General features: G+C 34.5%; 1 protein-coding gene across 1 annotated transcript; it reads right to left on the bottom strand.

Annotated features, from left to right (window-relative positions):
* Positions 1-6,663: 6,663 nt before the first annotated feature.
* LOC133311685 (uncharacterized) lies at positions 6,664-7,053 on the bottom strand. The gene has a single exon (XM_061512760.1). The coding sequence runs from the start codon at positions 7,051-7,053 to the stop codon at positions 6,664-6,666; it is 390 nt and encodes a 129-aa protein (XP_061368744.1).
* Positions 7,054-23,926: the final 16,873 nt, after the last annotated feature.

Here is a 23,926-nt window from a genome sequence, read left to right as displayed (position 1 = left end):
AGACGGTGGCAAGGGTTGTCAGCCACGTAATCTAGCTGCACTATGCAACTAGTTATGTGGCCTACCAGGTAGGGGTATAAATGGGTCAGGCTGGCTGGCCTAGCCTACATCCCGACCTACATTGAGTCTGGCCTAGCCCAGCCTATGTTGAAAAGTAGTGTAGGCTTAAGCTTATAAGAAAACCTTTTTAACAAGTAGGCCATATAGACCAATCTTGTCAAGCCTGGCCTAAAGTCTTGTAGGCTGGCCTATTTAATTTTTTAAAATAAAATAAAATAAAATATTTATTTTAGAGTATATGATATACATTATAGAGCTGAAGTATTATGTTGACTCTTTCTTGTTTGTCATTTTTTATGAATGATGAGAAGTACTAGTGCATGCATGAATGAAACTTTGCTCAGTATATTTTTATAGTTATTTTTTTTACTATTGTAAAATTTTTAAAGCTCACTAGTGAAATTTATATCTCGTGTAAAAAAATGCAGCAATTTATGAACACGTTAATGACTTGTAATGTCAAGCGAATATTTTAAAAATTGTTACAAATAGTTTTAAAAATATTTCACTAGGGAGGCCTACAAGGCCTGTAGGCCATATAAGGCTATCTAATTTTTAAAAATAGGCCAGACTTGGCCTATAAATAAAGCCTTAAGTAAGCCGATAGGTCGAATATTTTTTACGTAGGCTTAGGCCAGGAAGGCCAAAGCCCAGCCCAGCCTGACCCATTTACACCCCTACTACCAGGTATTGCCACATGGCCAATCCTAACTCGCCATGTGGAGTAGCGAGACTGATGACGTGGCACTTTTGTAAAAATTTTCTGGAGCTTGGCATTCTGGTAATATTTTAGGTTAACAGTGGCAATTTGGTCGTTGTCCCTAATTATTAACGGTTGGTGTTAAATGAGGACTTAGATGAAAAAAAACTATACGGGGATAATTGATAGGAAAAAAAAACATAAGGGTGTAAGTGATAAAAGAGTAAACTTAAAAGGAGTTTGTGATTTTTTCCTTTAAAAAACTAAATTGAGATGGCAAGTTCAAAAACTAGTATAAATTCAAAATTAGTTTATAATATAAAAATGTTTGCATGTTTAAATAATTATCAATCATCTTATATTTAAATACGAACTCTCAGCGTAGTTAGATATTTACGTTTAAAAAGTGTATTTAGGTTTTAGAAGTTTCAAACTCCCTATGTGACTTGAGTGTAGAGGTGGTAAAACAGACGACTCTCCTCGCCATCAACCTCGTCTGCAAACAAGTTAGCCTGTTCCGCCCTCATTTTTTATGATGGGCTGAGAAAGCCAACCTACCCCACCCCACCAGCCCGTCTAATTTTTTTTTGAAAGTTTTCTTTCTTTCTTTCTTTTTCTTCCCTTTTTTATATTAAAATAGAGAGAGGGACTGTCAATTGAATTTAAAAAACTTCTTTAACAGTCTTAAACTTATCCTATTTAATTGCATAAACTTTTTAAAAGTTTTAATTTAACTTTTTTACTGAATGAATTAAATAAGGCCTACTTTAAATAGATAAGACCTATGTTGCACCGACAGCGACACGAGACGCGAGATACGACACGACATGACACGCCGACACATTAATTCTAAAAAATGTCATATTCTGATATGTTGGGACACGTTTTGATATTAAATAATATTTTTAATATATAGCATAATTTATATTTAATACATATAACAGTCCATAATAAGTCATATAACCAATCAAATATTCAAATTCAATAACATAAATATAAAGCAAAAGTAATTTTTCATATCTTGTTAAATTTTTATGTCAAATTCTGTAATAGAAAAAAATTGACTTATAAAATAACTTGTCATTTTTAGTTAATAAAATAAAATTTAGACCTAAAAAAAACGTGTCGAAAAAACGTTGATCGCATGTCGAAAACACGTGTCGGAGCGTTGACCGCATGTCCAAAAATACTGACCGTGTGTCAGACGCGTGTCGGAACGTGTCATAGCGTGTCGGAGTGCGACACGTGTCCGACACGCAAATTTTTTAAAAGAAAGCGTGTTGGTGCTTCTGAGGATAAAACTATTAGCTCCGGTTAGCGTTTGTGCAGACGTGAATATCAATCTCCTTGATTTCTCGGTCGTGGTTTAACCATGGGGTCATTAACATAGATCCAAAAAATTCAAGTTGCTATCTTCAAGGCCTGATCATTTACTTTACGACATCGAAATGTTTCCTGTTTCCCACATAAAGGTGATGGATTTGAACGCACAATTGGATCTGGGAAGCGTTTTATACTATAATGGTTTGGGATGCAATAGATCATCGTTGTTGTTCTGATTACCTCTTATAGCGCAAATCATAGATGATGCTCCACGAATCGGTATTCTCTGTGTCACAACACGAACTCACGAATAGATGTCTTCTGCATCACAACCCGAATAGATCTTTCTAGGTTCTGGTAAACCTTCCAAGCTATCTCTCGAGGGAAAGGGGAAGTGTGTGAGCACTCTTCAGATCTGAGCTTACCTCTTCTGTTCAATGACCTAGAAGCTGATGACTTGAGTGGTAGTATATATATGGGTCCCAAAAAATCTAACTCTAAGCTCTCTCTGGACTCTAGACTTATTGGGTTCTTCCCATACTCTTAGCTCAATTGAGCTTTAGTAAAAGAGCACAAACCCAACAATCTCTCACTTGCTCTTTTGGGGTACAAACTTGAATCCAAAATCCAAGACCATGTAATCCATAAGTCATCATTAACTGAAAACCACTCATCCCGTGTTTCAAGCTAGCCTGAGGATCTACCATCTGTTATTAATCAAGGCTCCTGATAATCAACTTGATTATCTACTTCGGTTCTACTCCACTAAAAGCCTGAACTTGAACTCCAAGATTAATACCATCTTTATGACATGAATATTCATCGCCCCTTTGTAGAATGTCAATAATTGATTTATTAGTTTTTTGTTACTCAATCATTATTTATTCCCTTGACTCTGTTAGTTTCTTAATGGATTACATACACTGACCAATATCTTCAATATCCAAGTACTAAAACATATCAAGGGAATATATCCTACAAATTCCAAGTTATTTATCTCATAAATACTGATAATCAAATAATCTCACTCCCAAAATACTGAGTTATTGGCCGTCAATAGATCGAACCTCACTCTTTGATAAATCAAAGAATGAAAAATATTTGATTACTTATTTAAAATAAACTCAGGATTAAGAGCAATCACATAACTATAGTTATTTGGAGATTTGATAATTTATGACAGAAAAATAACCTTAATCAAATCTTTCCTTAATCCTTTCAATGTGAATATTAATTCACATCAATATTTTAAAATGATTCGGATAAAACTATTTCATAAAATATTGTAGCGTAAATAAAGTGCCCAACTTTATTTAACAACTGTGAATCTATTCATCAATTGTGAGAACCTATGATAATATCCTCCATGAACGTATCCATATGATCATATACTACATATTGATTCGGACCTTGATGTTTGTAAATAGTGTGCAAAATAAACGAATAATACCTCATTTATAACTTTCAGAAAAAATTACAATGTCATAATGTCTTGCTCAAAGAGCATAAAATTAACAAAGTAAAATTCCAATCTCCTAGCTACAACAAGTCTGGAATCCTCTTAAGTCATATAGATGTAACATGCCTCTCGAACACATGTTCAGGCAAACTCTTGGTAAAATGGTCAGCAAGGTTTTCCTCCCATTTTATCTTGATTACCACTGTGTCTCCTCTTTCAATGATGTCTCGGATTAAGTGGTACTTCCTCTCTATGTGTTTTTGTCTTTGGTAACACCTCGGTTCCTTGGATTGTGCTACTACCCCATTGCTGTCACAATAAAGTGTGATGAGATGACTAGCACCTGGTGTCACCTGAAGATTCATAAGGAACTTCTTCAACCATGTGGCTTCTTTTGCAGCTTCAGATATAGCTACATACTCAGCCTTTGTGGTAGAGATAGCCACACATGATTGTTTGACACTCCTCCAACAAATGGCCCCGCTTTAAGAGTGAACACATAGCCTGAAGTTGATTCTCTTGAGTCAATGTCTCCTTGGAAATCTGAGTCTTTGTAACCAATGGTTTTAAGACTCCCACTAGAATAGACCAACATATAATCTCTCGTTATCTGAAGATAGGTGTATATACTTAACTTCTATCCAGTGTTCCTCTCCGGAATCAGATTGGCACCAGCTTACTACTCTCACTACATAGCAGATATCTGGTCTGGTACACAACATGACATACATGAGACTACCTACTGTTGAAGCATAAGTTATCCTATTCATGCATTTACTCTACTCAGGAGTCTTGGCGAATGCTCATTACAAAGATCAATCTCATGCCTGAAGGGTAAAATTCCCCTCTTGGAATTCTCTATGCTGAACCTGGCAAGGATCTCGTCAATGTAAACGGCTTGAGATAGTGCCAATAACCTATTCTTATGGTCTCGTAAGAGTTTAATATCAAGAATATAATTGGCTTCCCCCAGGTCCTTTATATCAAAATGCTTACTCAGCCAGGTCTTTATTTCTAACAATACCTCCATATCATTTGCGATAAGGAGCATATCATCTACATAAAGCACAAAAAAGATACCACTTTCCCTTGGATCCTTTTATACACATATGGCTTATGAGAGCTTTTCTCATAACCATAACATTTAATGGGTTGATCAAACCTAATATTCCATGACCTAGATCCACTCCTGAGCATCAACATCTTCTAGTGCCTCGTCGTAACTAGTGGGATCATCATCTCTTTCAATGGTGACATCCTGAGATGATTCACCCAACAAGAGATATCTTGCGATTTTACGAATCAATCTCCCACTACCACTTTGCCGCACTTGTTATTATGCATCTATAGGAGGATCCAAGTTTGGTGGATCAACAATTTCTTGAGGACCCTCATTAGGTGGGTTAACCACTTCTTGATTTTGTTCTTCCACAAGTGGTATTTGTATTTCTAGAGGTTCCACTTATTGATCATCATGCTGAACTTCTGGTTTTGTATCTGGTTCCTGTGTATGTTCACCTTCAGGTATATATTACCCTATTTGAACAACCCCAAGAACAAGAGCTGGAACCACCTGAGGTTGAGGTAAAACTTGATCTGAGACAAGCTCATCAAGAATAACTGTACTCCTTGGTTTGTAATTTGTCATATAGTCCTCCTCTAAGAAAGTCACGTGAGTACTCACTAGGATTTCTCATTTTTCGGACTATAAAACATATAACCTCTGGTTCTTTTAGGATATCCTACAAACATGCACACTTCTATACGTGAGTCCATCTTATTTGGCTTCTATTGTAAGATATGTGCTAGAGCACCCCAAATTCGAATATAGTTCAAAGTGGGCTTGCACCCTTTCCATAATTCTATGGGTGTCTTTGAAACAGATTTGGATGGAGCTAAGTTTAATAATTACATGGCAATTTCTATGGTATATCCCCAGAATGAATCAGACAGAGACAAATAATTGAGCATAGACCTTGCCATTTCTAAAAAAGTTCGATTTCTCCTTTCAGCAACTCCATTTTGCTAGGGTGTCCGTGGAGAAGATAATTATAAAACTATCCCCTCCTTGATCAGGTAAGACCTGAACTTTCCATATAGGTATTCACCACTTCAGTCATACTGAAGAGTCTTGATTTGAACACCAAGATACTTTTTCTGCCCAAGCCTTGAACTCTTTGAATTTTCCAAAAGCTTCAGCTTGTGACATAGCAGGTACACGTGTCCAAATCTTGAGTAATCAGCAATAAATGTGATGAAATAGTCATACCCGCCTCTAGCTTGGACATTTATTGGTCCACATACATCAGTATGTACTAATTCCAGCTAAAGTATGACATGATTTCCTTTGGCCTTAAAAGAACACTTAGTCATTTTACCTTCTAAATAAGATTCACATAATGGTATCAGTTCAAAAACTAGGGATTTTAAAATCCCACTATTGACCAAACCTTGTATCCTGTTAGAGTTAATATAACCCAATCACAAATGCCAAAGATGAGTTTCATTGAAAATCTTTCTTTTCTTAAGTAAATGAATATGCTTATCATCTCCAAATTCAACATGATTAACTTCATGGGGTGTAAGACTAAGGAAATAAAGACCATTAAACCACTCACTAGAACAAATAAAAGAAGATGAACTTCTTATTAAAACTGAGGAATTAAACTGAACTGTCAAATCATGTTTAACCAAACAACTAACAAAATTTAAATTCCTTTTAAAATCTGGAACAAATAAACAGTCTTCCAAAACCAAAGTTCTACAATTATCAAATGACAAAATAACTTGTCCTAATGTTAGTGCAGACACAAGCTCCCCATTTCCAAGATTCAAAACTCTTCGTCCTTGACTGATAGTAAAGTTATGTTTGAACAACTAAAAAGAGTAACAAACATGGTTAGTGTCTCATGAATCAATGATCCATTTATCATTGTAATTCTCCATTAAGCAAGCCTCAATCACAAGTAAATTACCCATACCTGATCGGTTTACACGTGGGCACTTTTTCTTCCAATGCCCCTTTTATCCGCACTTGAAGCACTTGCCTTTTAGACGCTTCTTTGCATCTGGTTTTTCTACTGGAATATCTGATCTCTTCTTCTTATTCTTATTACCTTCATTAGGCTTCCCCCTTAGGTTTAATAGAACTCTCAGCAGCAAAAAATGCACTTCTCTTCTTGATCAAAGACCGTTCAGCACTCTCAAACTCGTGCATCAGTTGAGTAAAATCCAGATTCATCTTGTTCAGGTTATAATTCATTTTGAATTGGTTGAAGTATTCAGGCAATGATTGTAGAAAGAGTTCAACTTTTACCTCATGTGAAAACTTAATCCCATGGCCATCCGTTCGTTTGAAGTTTACTATCATTGTCAAACAATGATCCCGCACACTTCCTCCAATCATCACAATTTTGGTGACCATAGTTAGTGTATTCAGCCTAGCAAAACTTCTAGAAGTAGCAAACATGCCATCAAGAGTCTTGAGCATTTCTTCTCCACTCTCAATCATGCCCACTTGCTCCTACAAGTGATTGGCGAGGCTGGCCAGAATGTAGCGACGAACTGCAACATTCACCTTCTCCCAATTTGAAAACCGTGTCTTTGTTGCCTCAAACACATTTTCAGCAAATTGCGCTGCCTCAGGGGTAGTCAGGACAAAGTTGAGCTTTTCATATTGCAGAACAATATCCAAATTGGTTTTCCATTTTTTGTAGTTTGTACCATCCATAGGCTTTTTGACTCAAGATAGTAGCTAAAGGATTGAAAGATGACATTTTCTGAAAAACATTTAAAGCATACAATTTACAAACAAGAATTGCAATAAACATATTAATCGCAAGTGGATTCTAATAACTACTTATCATTTATTGTTAACGTTCCTTCAGTTTTCTTTAAATGGCTTACGATGGGCAAGTCACTTGTAAAAACCAAAATTGTTATTTGGTTATTCGGTGCCATTGCCAGAGCCTCGATGGAAGGGTTAACAACTTTTCAAAGTTGAATGTAATTAACCATTGTTTGATTTCAAAATTATCCTTAGTATCCAAGTATTGCTGAAAATGGGTCGTACAATTTTTTTTGAAATTATTAAGGTTTAATCTAGTGAAATCCGACCACGGTTATCCGATGGGGCTTCAACCATGATCATTTTACCAATAGACCCATAAATAGAGCCCACAGATTTTAAAATTAATTACTTAATTTAAAACCTTCACCCACTCAATATTTTAAAATTTAGAAATTTTTAATTTTTAAGAATTGTTTAATTGAGAGTAACCTTTGTTTGATTTCAAAAACTATGTAAGCAGCGCCTCGATAAACATGCATCGCTTAGCTTATCGAAGTTTTGAAATCATTAAGCTCCTAAAATATGGTCATGAAAGGCAGAGTGTGCTTCGCACTATCATGATACATGATTGTGGTATGCAGCTTGTGTTTATACATGCCAATTTTAGAATACCCACAATTTACTCGCAAAATAAACAATTCTCTTAGGAAATTTTCTGGATCATTTGTCTCGATTTTTATTATCAAAAATTAATTAAATCAATTATTAATCTAGATTTTTATTAAAAAAAATATAATGATTATTAATTAATTTTTTTTAGGATAATATCAAAATCAAAACAATCTTATAATAACTATCATACTAGTCACTGAAGACATAATAACTATTATGCTTATGTAGTTAATAAGTTATGCAACAATATGACACCACCTATTTTATATGGCATGTTATCACATCAAACATGTTATTACATCATATAATTCATTCATTCATAAAAATAAAACAATTATAAATTATATTTTAATCCATGGTTCCTTAAAAAAAATTACAAAATAAAAAAAATGAAACTTTTTAGCTCATCTGCTCCTTCCTTTTGGTCCATAGGTTCTGTTTCAAGCCCCTTTATGGTAACCATTAGTCCACAAGGCCCAAAATACCAAACTTTGGTAAGAAACCGTAAGCCAACTTTCAAGAACCCTAGCCATCACGTCCACAACATCGTCACTTGAACTCATCTCAGCATGAAACTCTAGGAGAAAGATCACTGTGAAGAGATAGACACAATACCGTTGAAACCACCTGAAACTGATCATCTACGCGCTAGATTTGTACCGGCGAGTAAGGCCCACTCGCAGCCACTTCAAACAACGGGTGGCGGTGCATCCGGTGTCCTTTCCAGCCATTTCGGCCATCGTTCTTCTCGTGCTTCTGTCCCCTTTCACGCCATGTGATTGGTTTCTCAGATTCGGCCACCAGAAAGTCACGAACACGTCCGAACAGTGACAAATGTCCTTGTATTCGACTTCTTTTGGATCTTCTTTTTATTACAATTTGTAATACAAAAAAATGTAGAAAAATTGAAATAAAAAACAAGGAGGAAACCTAATCATATGGGATTAGCCTCCTTGTTACAACCCAAGAAAATACAAAGAAATTTCTACCATGAATTAAAGCCAAAACCAAATAAAGCATTATTTTTAACGAAAAGAATTATAAGAATACACATGCGAAATACATATCAACAAACATAGAACCCTAGGTGCCAAATTTCATGAAGTAAAACTAATTATATAAAAATTGTAAATCAAAACTAGATCCACATCCAAACACGTAATCCGACTCTGAGATCAATTGAATGCGCAACTGGATATGTAGAAGCTTTTTATACCATTACGGTTTAGGATGCAATAGATTATCATTGTTTTTCTGATTACCTCTTATAGTGCTGATGTAGATGATGCTCCACGAATCAGTGTCCTCTGTGTCATAACACGAACTCACGAATCGATCTCTTTTGCGTCACAGCATGAACATATCTCTCTAGGTTCTGGTAAAACTTCCAAGCTATCTCTCGAGGGAAAAGGGGAAGTGAGTGAGCACTTTTCAGATCTGAGTTTACCTTTTATGTTCAATGACATGGAGGTTGATGACTTAAGTGGTAGTATATATATGGGTGCCAAGAAACTCCAGCCCTAAGCTATCTCTAGGCTCTAGGTTTCTTGGGCTCTTCTTATACTATTAGCCCAAATGAGCTTTAGCAAAAAAGCACAAACCCATCAAGATTCTTTCAACAAGTGATGACGATAGGTGCTTGATAATATAATAACACCCAAATTAATTCAAAGTTATTCGTTTTCCTTAGGTTAGGTTAGGTGTTAAAAAAAAAGGGCGGGGCGAGCTGGACCACTAGGTTGAGCTCATTTTGCCACCTCTACTTGAGTCTATGATTTTTAGGACTATATAATAATGAAAAAACAAGTATCATGTTACAAGAAAATTGATATTTTATGTTGTAGAGACAATAATTATGGGACCCAACATTGTTTTTTTGTTTTAAAAAAAATTCCTCACAAATTTTGATGGGTTAGCTGGGGAAAATTTCTTGTTCGAGCAACATGAGACTAACCTTGCCCATATAACAACTTAGCCTAAATAACTTATCAGTCTCCTATATATTCGTAAAGAAATGGTGACGATAAATTCTTTATGTCTAATTTTAATATGATCCCGTCATATAAATATGTTCAGATATTTAGTGATAGATTAATTATCACAATTTTAAGGACAAATATATATATATAGTTGAGGAGGAAAGACGAATACATATATACCTTCCACCCTCCATCATTTGTCTCTTTTTCTTTACCATTTTTTCCTCCTTAGTTCAATTATAAGATACAGACCAATCTTAAGGTAGTCATGTACCTATAAGTGTACGTGCTACTAAAAGCATTAATTTGACAAACTTTTTGCAAATATCAATATCACTGAAAATTAAATAGCGTTACAATTCTAAATTGTAATGAAACATATGTATATCATGTTTCAATTAATTAATTTATTAATAAATTATATTAAGGGTTTAAAGTTTTTAAAATTATTTTAGATAATTTTATCTAATGTTTAACAAAATATACACAAAAAAGTGTGTGGGGTACATGTGTACCCATGTGAAAATATGACCTCACATACTTTTTGGGGGGTGTTTGTTTCAAGAGTTTTGGTTTGTTTCCCATCAAACTGATTCCTACATAATAAGTTGTCCACGTTTGGTTCGCTAATCTTATTAAATTTACCCATCAGTATCAGTTGCCCAGCTTTTGAATTTGCATGTTAAAAAGCAAAAAACCACTGTTCCAGAAAGCAAGTTTGAAGGTGGTATTTGTGTGAAAAATCGGAGAAGTTAATAAAGTGGTTTATATTTACAAAAAAAATAAAATAAAGTGGTTTATAAAGTAACACAATTATCCCTTACAATTGGTCCTACATGGTTATTTTTAAAAGGATAATTTTGTAATTTGATTAAGTTTTCCCATCAATATTTTATCTTCAACCAAACACACATTCAAGAATTTCTCTCAATTTTCCTAGTAAATTTTTTTCCAACCAAACAACATTTTTTACATTTTCCTACCAAACTCACTTTCCAACCATTTTCCTATCAATTACATTTTTTTAGTATTCAAAAAATTTCTCCTCAACCAAACGCCCCCTTTGTGTATATTGTGGTGAAAATTAGATAAAATTATCTAAAGTAACATTAGAATTTTAAGCTCTTATATTAATGTAATATTTTATAATTAGAGTCTAAATAATAGATTTTTTTTTTTGAGTTAATTAACCCAATCTTATACAATAGAAACTTTTAGTCCAATAAAGCTATTGAATATATAAGACTAATAAGTGTACTGTTACGAATGACTGATTTGCTAATATTTAACTTAGTAAATTCAATAGATATAACCAAATAATAATGATAAAGTAAAATAAAAGTAATTATAATGATATTAGTACATAATTCAGTTTAAACTACTAAAGCGTATTTTTTAAAGGGCAAAATGGACAACCAAACTTAATTTTTAATGCATGGTGTTAAGAGGTGGATTGGATTGAAAAAATCACAGTGGAGTCAAGTAATAAAAAAAAACATTGAGAATTAGTGATAATAATTAAGTGAAACTATAGCAGGGGATTTTAGACCTTTTCCTATTTTTTGTGGTTAAATTATTCTGATTCTCGTAAGTACTAACATTTGAACCTGCACCATGATGGAATTGTTCTACAACAATTACCACATTGTCCGGGATTGCTAGTTGTGGTTAAATTATTCTGTGATTGTGTATACATTTTAGAAAAATTTAAGTTAGTTTCTATATCTTAAAAGTTCGAAAGTAATCGTTGTAATTTAAAAAAAATTAATTGAACATCTAGCCTAACATTAAAAATGTAACGACACTTCAATGGAAGGACTTAGCAAAATTTTTAATTTTATGGAGTACAAAAACACTAAGATGCCACTGTCTTATTTAGGTAAACATCAATTCATCAAACAACAGCAATGATACACATTGCAACTCGACAAAGCATTCTTATGTACAAAATTGTGAAAGAAAGCTTTTATACTTAAAATTAAGTAATAAATAATTACATTTTTTTTTCTTTTTTAGTTACGATTGTGGCAAGGTTACCTTGGACCAAATAACTCAGTTGCATACATATATATTTTGTCAAGTCAAAAATTCGGGGGTAGATCATCTTACACCGATGTAAAAATAATAAGTCAAATATCATATCTTAATTGTTGATTTTTGTGCATCTAATGATTAAGATTTATTAGATCCACTCGTTAATTAATTATTAACTCAACCGTTATATACACGAAAATCAACGATTAAAATTTAGTGTAAAATTTATTGTTCTTATACCGGTGTAAGTTGATCCTATCTTATAATTCAGATATCTAGTTCCCTAAAGTTAAAATTTTATAATTAGATTTATTCCGGCTCGTCTCCACAATCCAGTATACTGGGCCCGATGACAAATTCCAATAAAAGGACCTTCTAGATGATGTTCCACGGTGAGTCATAGAGATTTTCCATAAGGGATTCCCTTTTCCTTGCATAACTCACAATCGCACACACGCGATGAAGAGCGAATGCCGCATTACGATAGTGGAAGCAAGGCTAATAGTTTTGATTAATCTTTTTCTCATCTATCTCATCATTAGAGAATATTCATTCCCCTATATAAACCCTTCTACTACAATAGAGAAGACACCTGATTTTCTATACTTTCATGAGCTATTACTCTGCTGGATTTTATAGCCACCATAGCCGATACACGACCCCCCTTTCATAGCTCCTTTTTTGCGACAACACTAGCGGTGACTCTTCTTGAGCTTTGGTTCATTTCATTGCTACTTTGAGCACCTCCACATTGGCATTGTAAAGAACCAATTCAACCAAAAAGTTTAAGTTATTAGGTGAGATTACATTAATTATTTTAAATATCTCTAACATGTCATCTCACACGAGAGCCCATTGGACTTGAAGGATGGATGATGCATCAGGCTTAGCCTATCTGTGCTAAGAAACTCCACAACACTTAATTTATTATTAATTAAATGGGGGCGGTGAGGATTGAACTCGTGACCCTTGGTCTCGAAGGCTCTGATACCATGTAAAAAATTAATTCAAACCAAAAACTTAAGCTGTTGGATGAGATTACATTAATGATTTTATATATCTCTAACAAACATACTCCACCCTTCATGGGATACATACCTAGTTCTACATCCACAACAGTTTGTTGGCACTATCTATGGGAATCGAACCCACGACCACATGTGTATCGACTACAGTGACTCTATTATAAATGCGAATGAATATTTTTTAATGATAAGAGATGGAGAAAAAAAGGTGAGTTAAAACTATAAACCTTGCCTCTACTATCGCAGTGTGACATTTGCTTGAGCTATGGAGGGAGAAAGGCATCTCCTATCGCAAATCCCACTACAAAAATTCAGGCATTTTGTGGAGGTCATATTTTCATATTGTGGGGGTCTTTAACCTCCACAAAGTATATTTGCGGCATCCTCAATAACCCCCAGTTTTACCTACGCCACAACATATTTTGTGGAGGTTTTATGTGCAATGCCACAATTTGTTAAAATATTTTTTGGAGGCTCTAGACCCCCACAAATGATTCAGTTTCTGGAGGTTTAAGACCCCCACAAATTTGTTGAAAATTTAAAAAAAAAAATCAATTTTTCTGTAAAATAAGAAAAATTGAATTTAAATTAAAAAATAAAGTTAAAATAATTATGATATCAATAAACTTGGCCTTGGATTACTCGATAAATAGTTAAAACAAATTTAATCTCAGAATTTAAATAAAACCAAGCAGTGAATATTCAAATTAAAAAATAAATTTAAAATAATTATGATATCAACAAACATGAACCCTCAAAATATTAATGAAGCTTTCAGAAACCATTAACAAAAGCTCAACCTAGAAAAGCAATCCAAACACAAGCATTATTCATAGAATGGCATTTGTACATGTTTATTATTGCACAGACAAGAATACACGCATCTATTCCAATAGCTTCATAGAATTCCCCAACCTGGGCATATATATATATATATATATATATATATATATATATATTAAAAAATGAATAAGAATTTACTGCATGAAAGGTAGAAATGGGGAGTTAACTTTAGTGTGCCTAATTGAGAATTGGCAACAGTGTTTCCTTCTAACTAAAATATAACATACTCTGCCGAGCAAAACTTGACAAGAAAATTTGGACATAAACTGCAACATTTCCCAGTTTAGTGTTCCATCTTTCAGACTACATCTGTGTAAGCAACCCCAAAATATATTGTAGACTTGCCCCCCCCCCCCCCGTATTGTTGTAAAGCAGAAACATTCTGATCCTTAAACATTGAAGAAAGTTGTTCGAGCCCAACTGCGAAGTCACCACCAACTGGAGTTGGGGGTGTCACTGCTGCACCTGTCACTGGATGATTCAAAATACAAATTGAAAGATCACAGTAAGTAACTCAAAATGCATAAGCTTTAGTGCTAAAACAGGAAACAAGAAAACTAAATGTATGCCAAAAACAGATAAATTAATTGAAAGCAAATCAAGATTCCCGCTACAGAATACAGATTGATTTATGCATAACGAATGCCAAGTAGGACTAGAAACTAAAAGCAATTCACATTACAACAGCTCTATAGGGGTGTGTGACATTCACCAGTTAATAATTGCTAAATTTCATATCCGCCTAAAGATATCAAATACATTAGAATCTTTTATTCCAGATACAAAAAACCAAATAGCTTAATTATTTTATTAACCATTATTAATAGTCTGCCACTAGCTTTACTTGTGTTACCTTAAAAGAAAAAAGAAAAAAGAAAACGAAAAGCATCAATACCAATTTATTTTACTTTTTTTTAGGATTTTATGTCAATAACCACTCTGGTTTGTTTTTGCTAACTATGTTTATGCTACAAACTTACCATTGCCGCGAATACTTGATTTTCTAATTTGTATTAGAGTGGCAGCAGGTTAATGTTTGATAAAATTATTATTCTTTCCAAGTTAGCTCAGTGAATATACACTGAAACACAATGATGTAGTAACTACACACTGAAACACAACAATATCTGCATAGCATAAACCAAGTAACCTTACTTTCAAAGCATCACAATGAAACTGAGCATTGAGGTTGGTATGAAGAGCTATACCCATCCCTTCCAAAATTATCTGCCAAACAAAGAAAGCTTAATTAGAATATGCTTGTCTTGGATTTTCTCAAATCCACAGTAATGTTATAAAATAAACAGAATGATTCTCCCACCAAATCGGTATCTTTTGCCACAGCAGCAAGCTCAGAGCTGACCTGTCGTAAGATTTAAAGGTAAAAATTTAAAGGTCGCATTACAAAAACACTACATAAATCATGGGTGCAGCGCCAACAGTACCATAAATTTCAAATTCAGTTTAAAACAGATATTCTAATTGTTGAATAAGTTACCCTCAAATAAAGTTTTAAGATCATTAAATTGAATCAGAATCTGACAAAATTTACAATTACATGCCAACAAAATTTTTGTATTTGATTGAGATCAACATTTGAGGCACGAAATATGTCATGCATGTTGCTGCAGCATGCAACGAACTGGTGCTCTTGCACAATAGAATTTGCCATTCTCATTGGTTATATCGACCCCAATCAATAATGTAAAGTATGTGCATGAGTAATGAAGAAGTCAAACAGAAATAGAGGACATTATACCCTCCTACTAGAGAAAAAAGTAGAGAGGAAGTTTCACTTAAATTGCCACAAGGAATTTTTCCTAATTCTCCAATTTCTACAAACTAAAACCCACATGTTCTAAAACAAAGGAAAAATTGAAATCATTCTCCAATTTCCCCAATCCAATTTGACAAGCGCAACAACTCAATCTCCAACATCCTAATTCTGAAATTCGCTACTGCCCAAGCAATCCTGCAACTAATAAACACCGTTGCACCGCCATCGGAGTTTGAAAGAAGAAAAGTCACATACCTTGGAGAGATAAGAAACCGTGCACGTTGCTCGACGAAGCGAAACCCTAGAGATGGTAAACGAAGGGAGAGGGAATAGGAAAATCCAAGAAAGACAATGAGCTTGAGGCGTTAATGCAATCGATTTTGGCTTCCTCATGTACTAAATAGATGCAGTGAAAATGGTTTAGCAGAATGTTATCAAAAAAAAAAAAAATGGTTTAGCAGATAATGGAGAATAAAAAGATCGAGAGAGATGAGAGCGTGGTTTTGTAGAAAATTTACAAAAAATTTAAAATTTTAAATATTTTTGGGGTTCAAAGCCCTCCACAAAGTTATAAAATTTGAAAATATCGTGTAGCATTCTTTTAAAACGCCAGAATGCACATAATTATTGAAGGTTTCATTAACCTCCACAAAATAACCTCCACAAGTTACCTATTTTTTTGTAGTGTCCCTATGGCTCACCATGGAGCATTATCTAAGGAGGTGTTTGTTATGTAGATTTTGTTTAGAATGATGGGGAGTGGGGTGGGGAATTTTTTTTGTCAGTGTTTGGTATAAGCTATTGTGATTTATTGCCTGCAAAAAAGTTCTCCTATTAATCTCCATTTGCACTAAGCAGTGGATAAAAACTAACCCCCTCAGCCTATGGTATTTATTTTTCTCCAAGTACTTAGACTCTTATTGTAATGAATTCAGACCATAATGCCCTCCTGATATGTTGCATTCTAAATTTGTCTCTCAAGTTCGTTCTGTTTGAAAGGGTTAAAATAAACTATTGGGCAGCTTGTGGTGCGGTATTGCTGTGGTGTCAGGGGAGTTGAGAGTTGATAGTGTGAAAGGCAAAGAGGACATGCACAATTTTTGGAAGTGGTTAAGACAATTTTAAGACATGGAGGGATTCAAAAGGACACAATACACAGTTAAAAAAAAACGTTTGATGTCAGAGCTACAATATTCAAAATTAATGGGTAAATTGATAATTTATGTTAACTTTCCCTTCAGTATTTTACAATCAACCAAACGCATCATCAGTAAAATTAAGCATATTTTTCCAGTAAAATTTTGACCTACCAAATAACTTTTCGTTATTTTTCAGGGCTAAATTATTTTCCACCATATTATCAGATTTTTTTTTCCCGGACAAAAAAAATATCTCTCATACCAAACGCCTCCTAAAAGATCCTTTTATTGGATATTTGTCATTTGGGCCAGCATAATGGGCTTGTGGAGGCCGGCGAGAAGAATATTCCTCTAATTTTTCAAAAAGTTTAATTCAATTGTGATATCTAACTTACTGTTAGAAATTTATAATAATACTTTAGTAATAGAAACCTAATTAAAAAATTTAAAATTATAAGAGCTCAATTATAAATTTTTATGATATAAGAATTATTGAATTTTTATTTTAAAAATATATATTCAATCTTAGAAAGTAATTTAGTTTATTCTAAATTTAGTTATCTGACCAACTTGTTCCAGGTAAACTGATAGTGAAATCCATGAAACCTCTAACCATTTCAACGCAGATTCCAATTTTACAACTATTGCAAAAGACATGGTAAATGGGAAGACTGACAAGTGGCCCTAGGAGATAAACTAATAATTATAATATATCTATTTAATAATGATCAGTTGTAATAGATAAAAATTGTGAAGTCAGATAAAAAAATTGCTAAATAATTTCAAAGATAATTTTACCTAAACACTATCTTCCCCAAAGGATTAAGGGTCCGTTTGAATGAGCTTTTTTCAGTTAGAAGTTAATTCCTCCCCCCCCCCCCCCCCCCCAAAAAAAGCACTTTTATTTTAAAGTACATTTGGATGCTGCTTCTAAAAAAAGCAGAAGTCATAAAAAAAGTCAAAACTTACTTTTTTCAGAAGCTAAAAATTTTAGCTTTTCAAAAAAGCAAAAGTCAAAAGCTAATTTTTTTTTTCAAAAACTAAATATTTTTTCAAAAATAAATAGTTTTAACTTTTATAAAAAGCACTTTTAAAATAAGTAAGAGATAAAAGTAACTTTTTTAAAATGCAATCCAAAAGTCTTGTAGCTATATATAGGGGAATAATTTATATCGATATAGCAATCAATATTTGTAATTGATCATAATTATATTTAGTAATTCTAATTTATTAATTATATGACTTATTATATATAAGTGGATTCAATTGCTAAGATTTAACATATTTATATATGTGTGGTAGAATAATTTTACATCAATAAAAATTACACTTTCAATTTTAATTATTGATGTACTTGTATTTAATTTTTCAACTACTAATAAATTAAAATAATTAGATATTGCATGAGAAATTTTTAATTCTTATATCATTATTATAAATTGACTATATATATAAGTATATAATAATAAAGAAATTATAACCTTTAAAAAAAATATTATAACCATTAACCAACATATAGTTTAATAATTCATGTTAAAGGCTTCTATTCTCAGCACAAGGGTTTGAAAGATGAAATTTAGTTAACTTTCTCAATAAACATTATTGTTAGTGATCCAAATTTGGGTCAGCAGAGAATGACCCAAAACTTTTTGGAATCTAATAAAAAGTGAAGGAAGATTGGGAAAATAATGATGTGACGGTGATGAGAGAAAAGAGGCCGCACGGGGGAGCAATTGAGCATCTTCTACGATTCTTGTTGTCGGCTCTTTCTACTTAACACAAAGTTACACATATCATTCACAACTAAGACGTGGACAGAAGCTCACGGGACATTGACTAAACTGACAGTCCTTTAATAAAAATTTACTGGATTGCCACGCCAGGAAAAATTTTTGCCAAAATGTCACGTCACAATCTCGCTGGTCTGAATAGCGGGAATGAACTGGATACGTGGCAGCGTCTGAATGGTCAACCATTCTAGCTAAGCAGCCCAGCGCGAATGACAGAATGCTGACACGTGGCAGAAGTACAGGCATCCTGTACTTTTGTAGAGAATGAATGTACTTCTGTCACGTGTCAGCATTCTGTCATTCGCGCTGAGCTGCTTAGCTAGAATGGTTGACCATTCAGACGCTGCCACGTGTCCAGTTCATTCCCGCTTGTCAGACCAGCAGGATTGTGACGTGGCATTTTGGCAAAAAAATTTCCTGGCGTGGCAATCCGGTAAATTTTTGCCTAAAAGGTGGCAATATGGTCATTGTCCCGAAGCTCACTTTACAACTTGGGACTTTGAGCTTACCACCATCTTTTTTAAAAAAATTTGCCGGAATGTGATGAGGCTGAAAAAATTTGTTAAATTGTCATGATTCCAAACTTGTTACATTTACCAGCGAGTACATTTTTACACGTGGCACTTTGTTTAAGGCTACTATATTCACTGCCAATTGCGACGAGTATAGTGATGAAAATGCTCAGACTGCAACTCTAAAAGTGGAACACGTGACTTACGTAGACGTACTCGAGAATGTAGTTAGTAAAATCTGTTTAATAAATGCATGCATCGCAAGGGAATTCAACATTTGCAAAGGTTACTGAATCTACTAGTCTGTCATTCCTTTTCACTGCAGTCAAATCTTATCTCTCTCTCTCTCTTTGGTTGAAATCTTATCTCCTTTATTCGTTAATCTCACCGTTTTAAAATATTCATCATTTTAGTTGAAGGAATTTATTTTATTTGTCATTTAAAATTTTTAAAAAATTAATTTTAGATTTTAGTTAAAACATAAACATTAACATTAAACCTTATATTTCTTTTGATTGATACATTCTTTTATGTGTTTATTTTGGCTAGTTAGCTGGTCAATAACAAGCTCAGTATAATTAGTCCATGTTTGAAATCTTCAGAGGATATCCCAAAGTGGGACATACAATATCTCACGCAGGATTTTCCCATCTCTTTTCCCTGTACAACATGTATTGTACACTTGCAATGGCTACAAAACATTTGCCTTGTCCCAAATAGGTCAGGCAATAGTGGCACAACATTATCCCCCATTGTCCTCACTCTCTCTTCTACACTTAGGGAGTCTTACCTTACCTATAAATGCTCATTTTCTCTACCAAAGGGGTATCATTATTCGTTCACTTGTATGAGTTGTTATTTTGCTAGTATAGAGAGCCATTGTAGCCATTTACATACTTCCCCTTTGAGATATAGCACTTGAGAAACTCTAGCAGAACCTTGATCTTTAACTTTGCTACTAAAAGTACCCCTAAATCGATATACTATACCTCTTGAGGGATAATACAAACGTGGTTCTCTAATACTCTAAATAGTTCAGTGTTAAATGCCAAAAGTAAGTTCTTCATTGTAGTTTTCGTACTTTATTTTGAAAAATTATAACAGATTAATCTAATATTTTAAATTATGCAATTTTAGTCATTTATATATAAATAGAAACAACTGAGTTAAAAAAAGGTAAGAAAATCATATTGACAGAACCATTTTAATATGATCGAACAGTGTTCGAACAAATTATTTCAATTTGAATAAATTTTTTTATTGATGTTCAATCAATTAGCAAAACGTTAAACTAGCAACTTAGAATATTGTGAGATGTTATCGTAATCTTATTATGACATCAGTGGCGCACATATGGTGTTTTGTCCTAGGGACAGAGATGTCTAGTCAAGAGACTAGTAACTTTATCTTGGACCTAGATGCTCTCTCAGTCCTCAGATATCTATGGATTAGATAACTTTGAGTGTAGCAGATCACTGTGCACGAATAATAACAGCTTTAGGCAAAGGGATGGTCTATGTGCACATTGATATCATAACAGTAAAAAAGTAAGGGTGTCCATACCTATATGCTTTACCTCTTATTTATAGGCTTTTACCTGATGGTAGTGGAATTTTGGACCTTGGGTGACTTTTCTGAGGGCCTGTGTCCAAGTTCGTTGATGTCGTATTAGGATTAACATTCTTAATTGGTGCCTTTTGTTATTTGTCTTAATTTTCTCTTTTCATTGCCCTTTCTTGGACCTTCTAAAATATGGGCCTCATGTAGGTCCATAACAGTTGTCCCACAACCTGGTAGTCAGGGTGTATCCGAGCTTCTGGGTGCATATTATGTCATATTTACAATAATGGGGCTGACAATATAACCCTAGATTGTATGCTGCATTCTGGCTTGAGTTGACCGGGTATCTGTGCCTTCATTACCTATTGTTGGCTGCGTTGCGACATCATCTTTCTTCTTTGAGTTCAGCCACTTATTCGGCCATTTCGCCTATGTTGATTTCTTCGTCAAGTCTCATTTTCGAGATATAAATTACTTGTCTCCTAGCCCAGCAATCTGGGTTATCGGGTTACCAGGATGTATCCAATGAAGTTGACCACAAAGTATATTTGTTTATGCTCAAATGTTCTAAGACTTACTATTGATTACACATGAATATGAAGCTCGGTCGTGTTTGATCCGAGTTTATCAAGCTTCGTACCTTGGTATGCATTGTAGCTGTCGTTGAGCTCAGCATCTCCCTATCTTGAACTGAGACTCGAACTGTGCTAAGCTTCATGTCTTTGCATTTTCTGGGTGATGATTGCTCCTTTACACGCAACATTATTTGATTGGTGGGACTTGCTGTGATGATTGCATGTCGTCTTTGCGCTCCGTGTGCATTTGATACATCAGTTTTCAAGTTGTCATGTCCCCCATGAATTTAAACTTTTGCCCTTAACCTTTGCTCTTCGCGCCTTGAACTATTTAGTTTCTATGGATCTTTTGATACTTTATTCTTTTCATTTTCATTTCTCTAACTTCTTGTGCTCCTCTTCAATGCTTCTTCTTCTTTGCTTCTAGTTTTCCTTTGCAATTTTAGAGGACTGTTATATTTCTCCTTCAAACTTTTGCAGAGTTTTTTTTCTACTCATATTTCAGGTACTTTTACAAACATTCTTCATGATATCTGATTTTTTTTTCTAGAACTCTCGTATATTTGTTTGCTTCGCCCATTTTTTGGATATGTTTGCGTTCATTGTTGGATGAATCTTTACTTTTCTGGGTTTACTGGAGTAGTTAGGTAGCTTGTATACCTAGGAACAATTTATATCTTTCCCTTTTATGGGAATTTTACTCCCTGGGTAGATAGGCCTGTACAAATATTGCTGAGAATGAAAGGGCAAGGGGAGATAAGAGGACGAGGTGAATCAAGTTGTCTGCATGTCTTCGGCCGAGGTGACGATATGGAAGAAAATGAAATGGAGTTTGTAGAGAATCTTTATGCTGGGATGAAATATTGGTTCTGGGACATAGAATGAATCGAAGCGAAGAAGAAAGCAACCATGCTTTGAGGTTACCAAAGCAGGGGTGCTAAACAAATCTAGTTTACGCCTTTTCGCTGGCCGAGGTTCTGTTCGTTCTCAATCGTTCGGCCGGGGTTCACATTCTACATTTTCGAGTTCTGACTCTGGAGTAGCAAATCCTTTTGGATTAACTCGGATTGCCTATATTCCTCCAAGTTTGAGCCAACTTATCGCTTCCCTTGTCGTTGAGAGTAATCTAGTAGGGGTGGAAGCCCCTTCGTTCACTCCTAATCTAGGAGCAATGAATTCTAACAAGGGATCTGTAACTGACCTTTGCTTTTCTCTTGTATATCTGAGTTCCAAAATCGTTGAACATGAATTTGATTCTCTAGCTGAATATACTTTGATAAGTTGGCCCCATCAAAAACATTCTATAGCGCCAGGTTCGGTTTCTAGTTATATGGTTCATCCTATAGAGATTTCAGATGAGATATCTAGCTCATCCAATAGTAGTTCTTTTGATTCAGGAATGTGTATTTATTTATGATCATAGCCTTCCCTTTTCTAGGTATTTATGGAGTCATCTTCTGCAGAAATAATAGCAAAGTCTCACTCTTCCAAGTCAGGATCTGAGCTGCCTCCCGCTGAATTGGTATCCCGATACCCTTGGGTTAACTTCAAGGTCCTGACCACATTGTCCAAGATGAGTTTGGAAGAAATATCCGAGCTTATTGTCAGTAACATGGAAGGTTAGAACATTATTTCCCCTTATGAGGATGAACCATATTGTACTAGGAAGAATTCAGATGAACCTTCATTTTTCTACTTCTACTGGGACCTGATAATAAAGATTAGTCTTTAATTTCCTTTAACCGAGTTTTAAGTGGGTGTGTTGAATCATCTCTATATCGCCCTTAGCCATCTCCACCCCAATAGATGGGGTTTTGTGAAAGCTTTTGAACATTTTAGTGCCTATTTAACTTTACCCCATTCTATTTTGCTTTTCTTCTTCCACTTCTCTACTTTTACTTCTCGCACTAGACGTAAACTGCCAGAAAGAAAGGGCTAGACTAATATTAGCGGTCGCCCTTCAAGGAAGCTTTTTAATGCTTTTACTAATTGTTTTAAAAATTTCAAGTACCAATTCTTCAAGGTAGTGGCCTAAGTTGGGCAATGACCCTGGTTCATTTCCTCTTTTGAAGGAACAGAGGGGAAATTCCCCCAGTATTGGTCACATGATCATCACAATTTTGCTCCATCGAGTTATCTTTTCAAAGAAACCTAGTTGTCCAATGCAGAAAGTGCCACAACTGTATCATTTCCTATGTGAAACAGCACGGTCATGTTAGCGCGGCTTCATTTGTGTTTAAATCTCAAGCCGAGTTAGATTTAGAATTGAGTATAATTTTTATTTTTTGATGATTCGAGATGGACGACTTATACGCCTATTTTATTTAGTTGTTCTTGTTTTGCTTTGTTTTTGCAGTTCCAAACATGTTTAATGATCAACCTAGATTCATTACCACATTAAGTAGAGGAAAATCCACCTCAACTTCTGGTTCAAAAGGAGAGAAATGCAAGGTTCCTGATTCAAAAGTAAAAACCATTTCCACTAGGGAAACGACTAAGAAAATCCTGGCTATACAACTCGGTATCCCTGCTTCCGACAGTCCCTTCATGAACACTATTGTACTCTAGACAAAGGCTCTTTCTGGGAGTGAGGAGTATCTACCGAGCTCCGTGGTGAGATTCATCTTCTTACTTATTTTTATGATCTGCAGTTTGTCTCTGATGCTGAGGTCAAAAAGCTCGAAGAGA

Source organism: Gastrolobium bilobum, unplaced genomic scaffold (genome assembly GCF_033153095.1).
Source record: "Gastrolobium bilobum isolate Gb01-03AN ecotype WA unplaced genomic scaffold, APGP_CSIRO_Gbil_v1 utg16366, whole genome shotgun sequence".
Taxonomy (NCBI): Eukaryota; Viridiplantae; Streptophyta; class Magnoliopsida; order Fabales; family Fabaceae; genus Gastrolobium; species Gastrolobium bilobum.
Note: the sequence above shows the minus strand (reverse complement) of the source record. Positions and strands in the feature narration are given on the sequence as shown.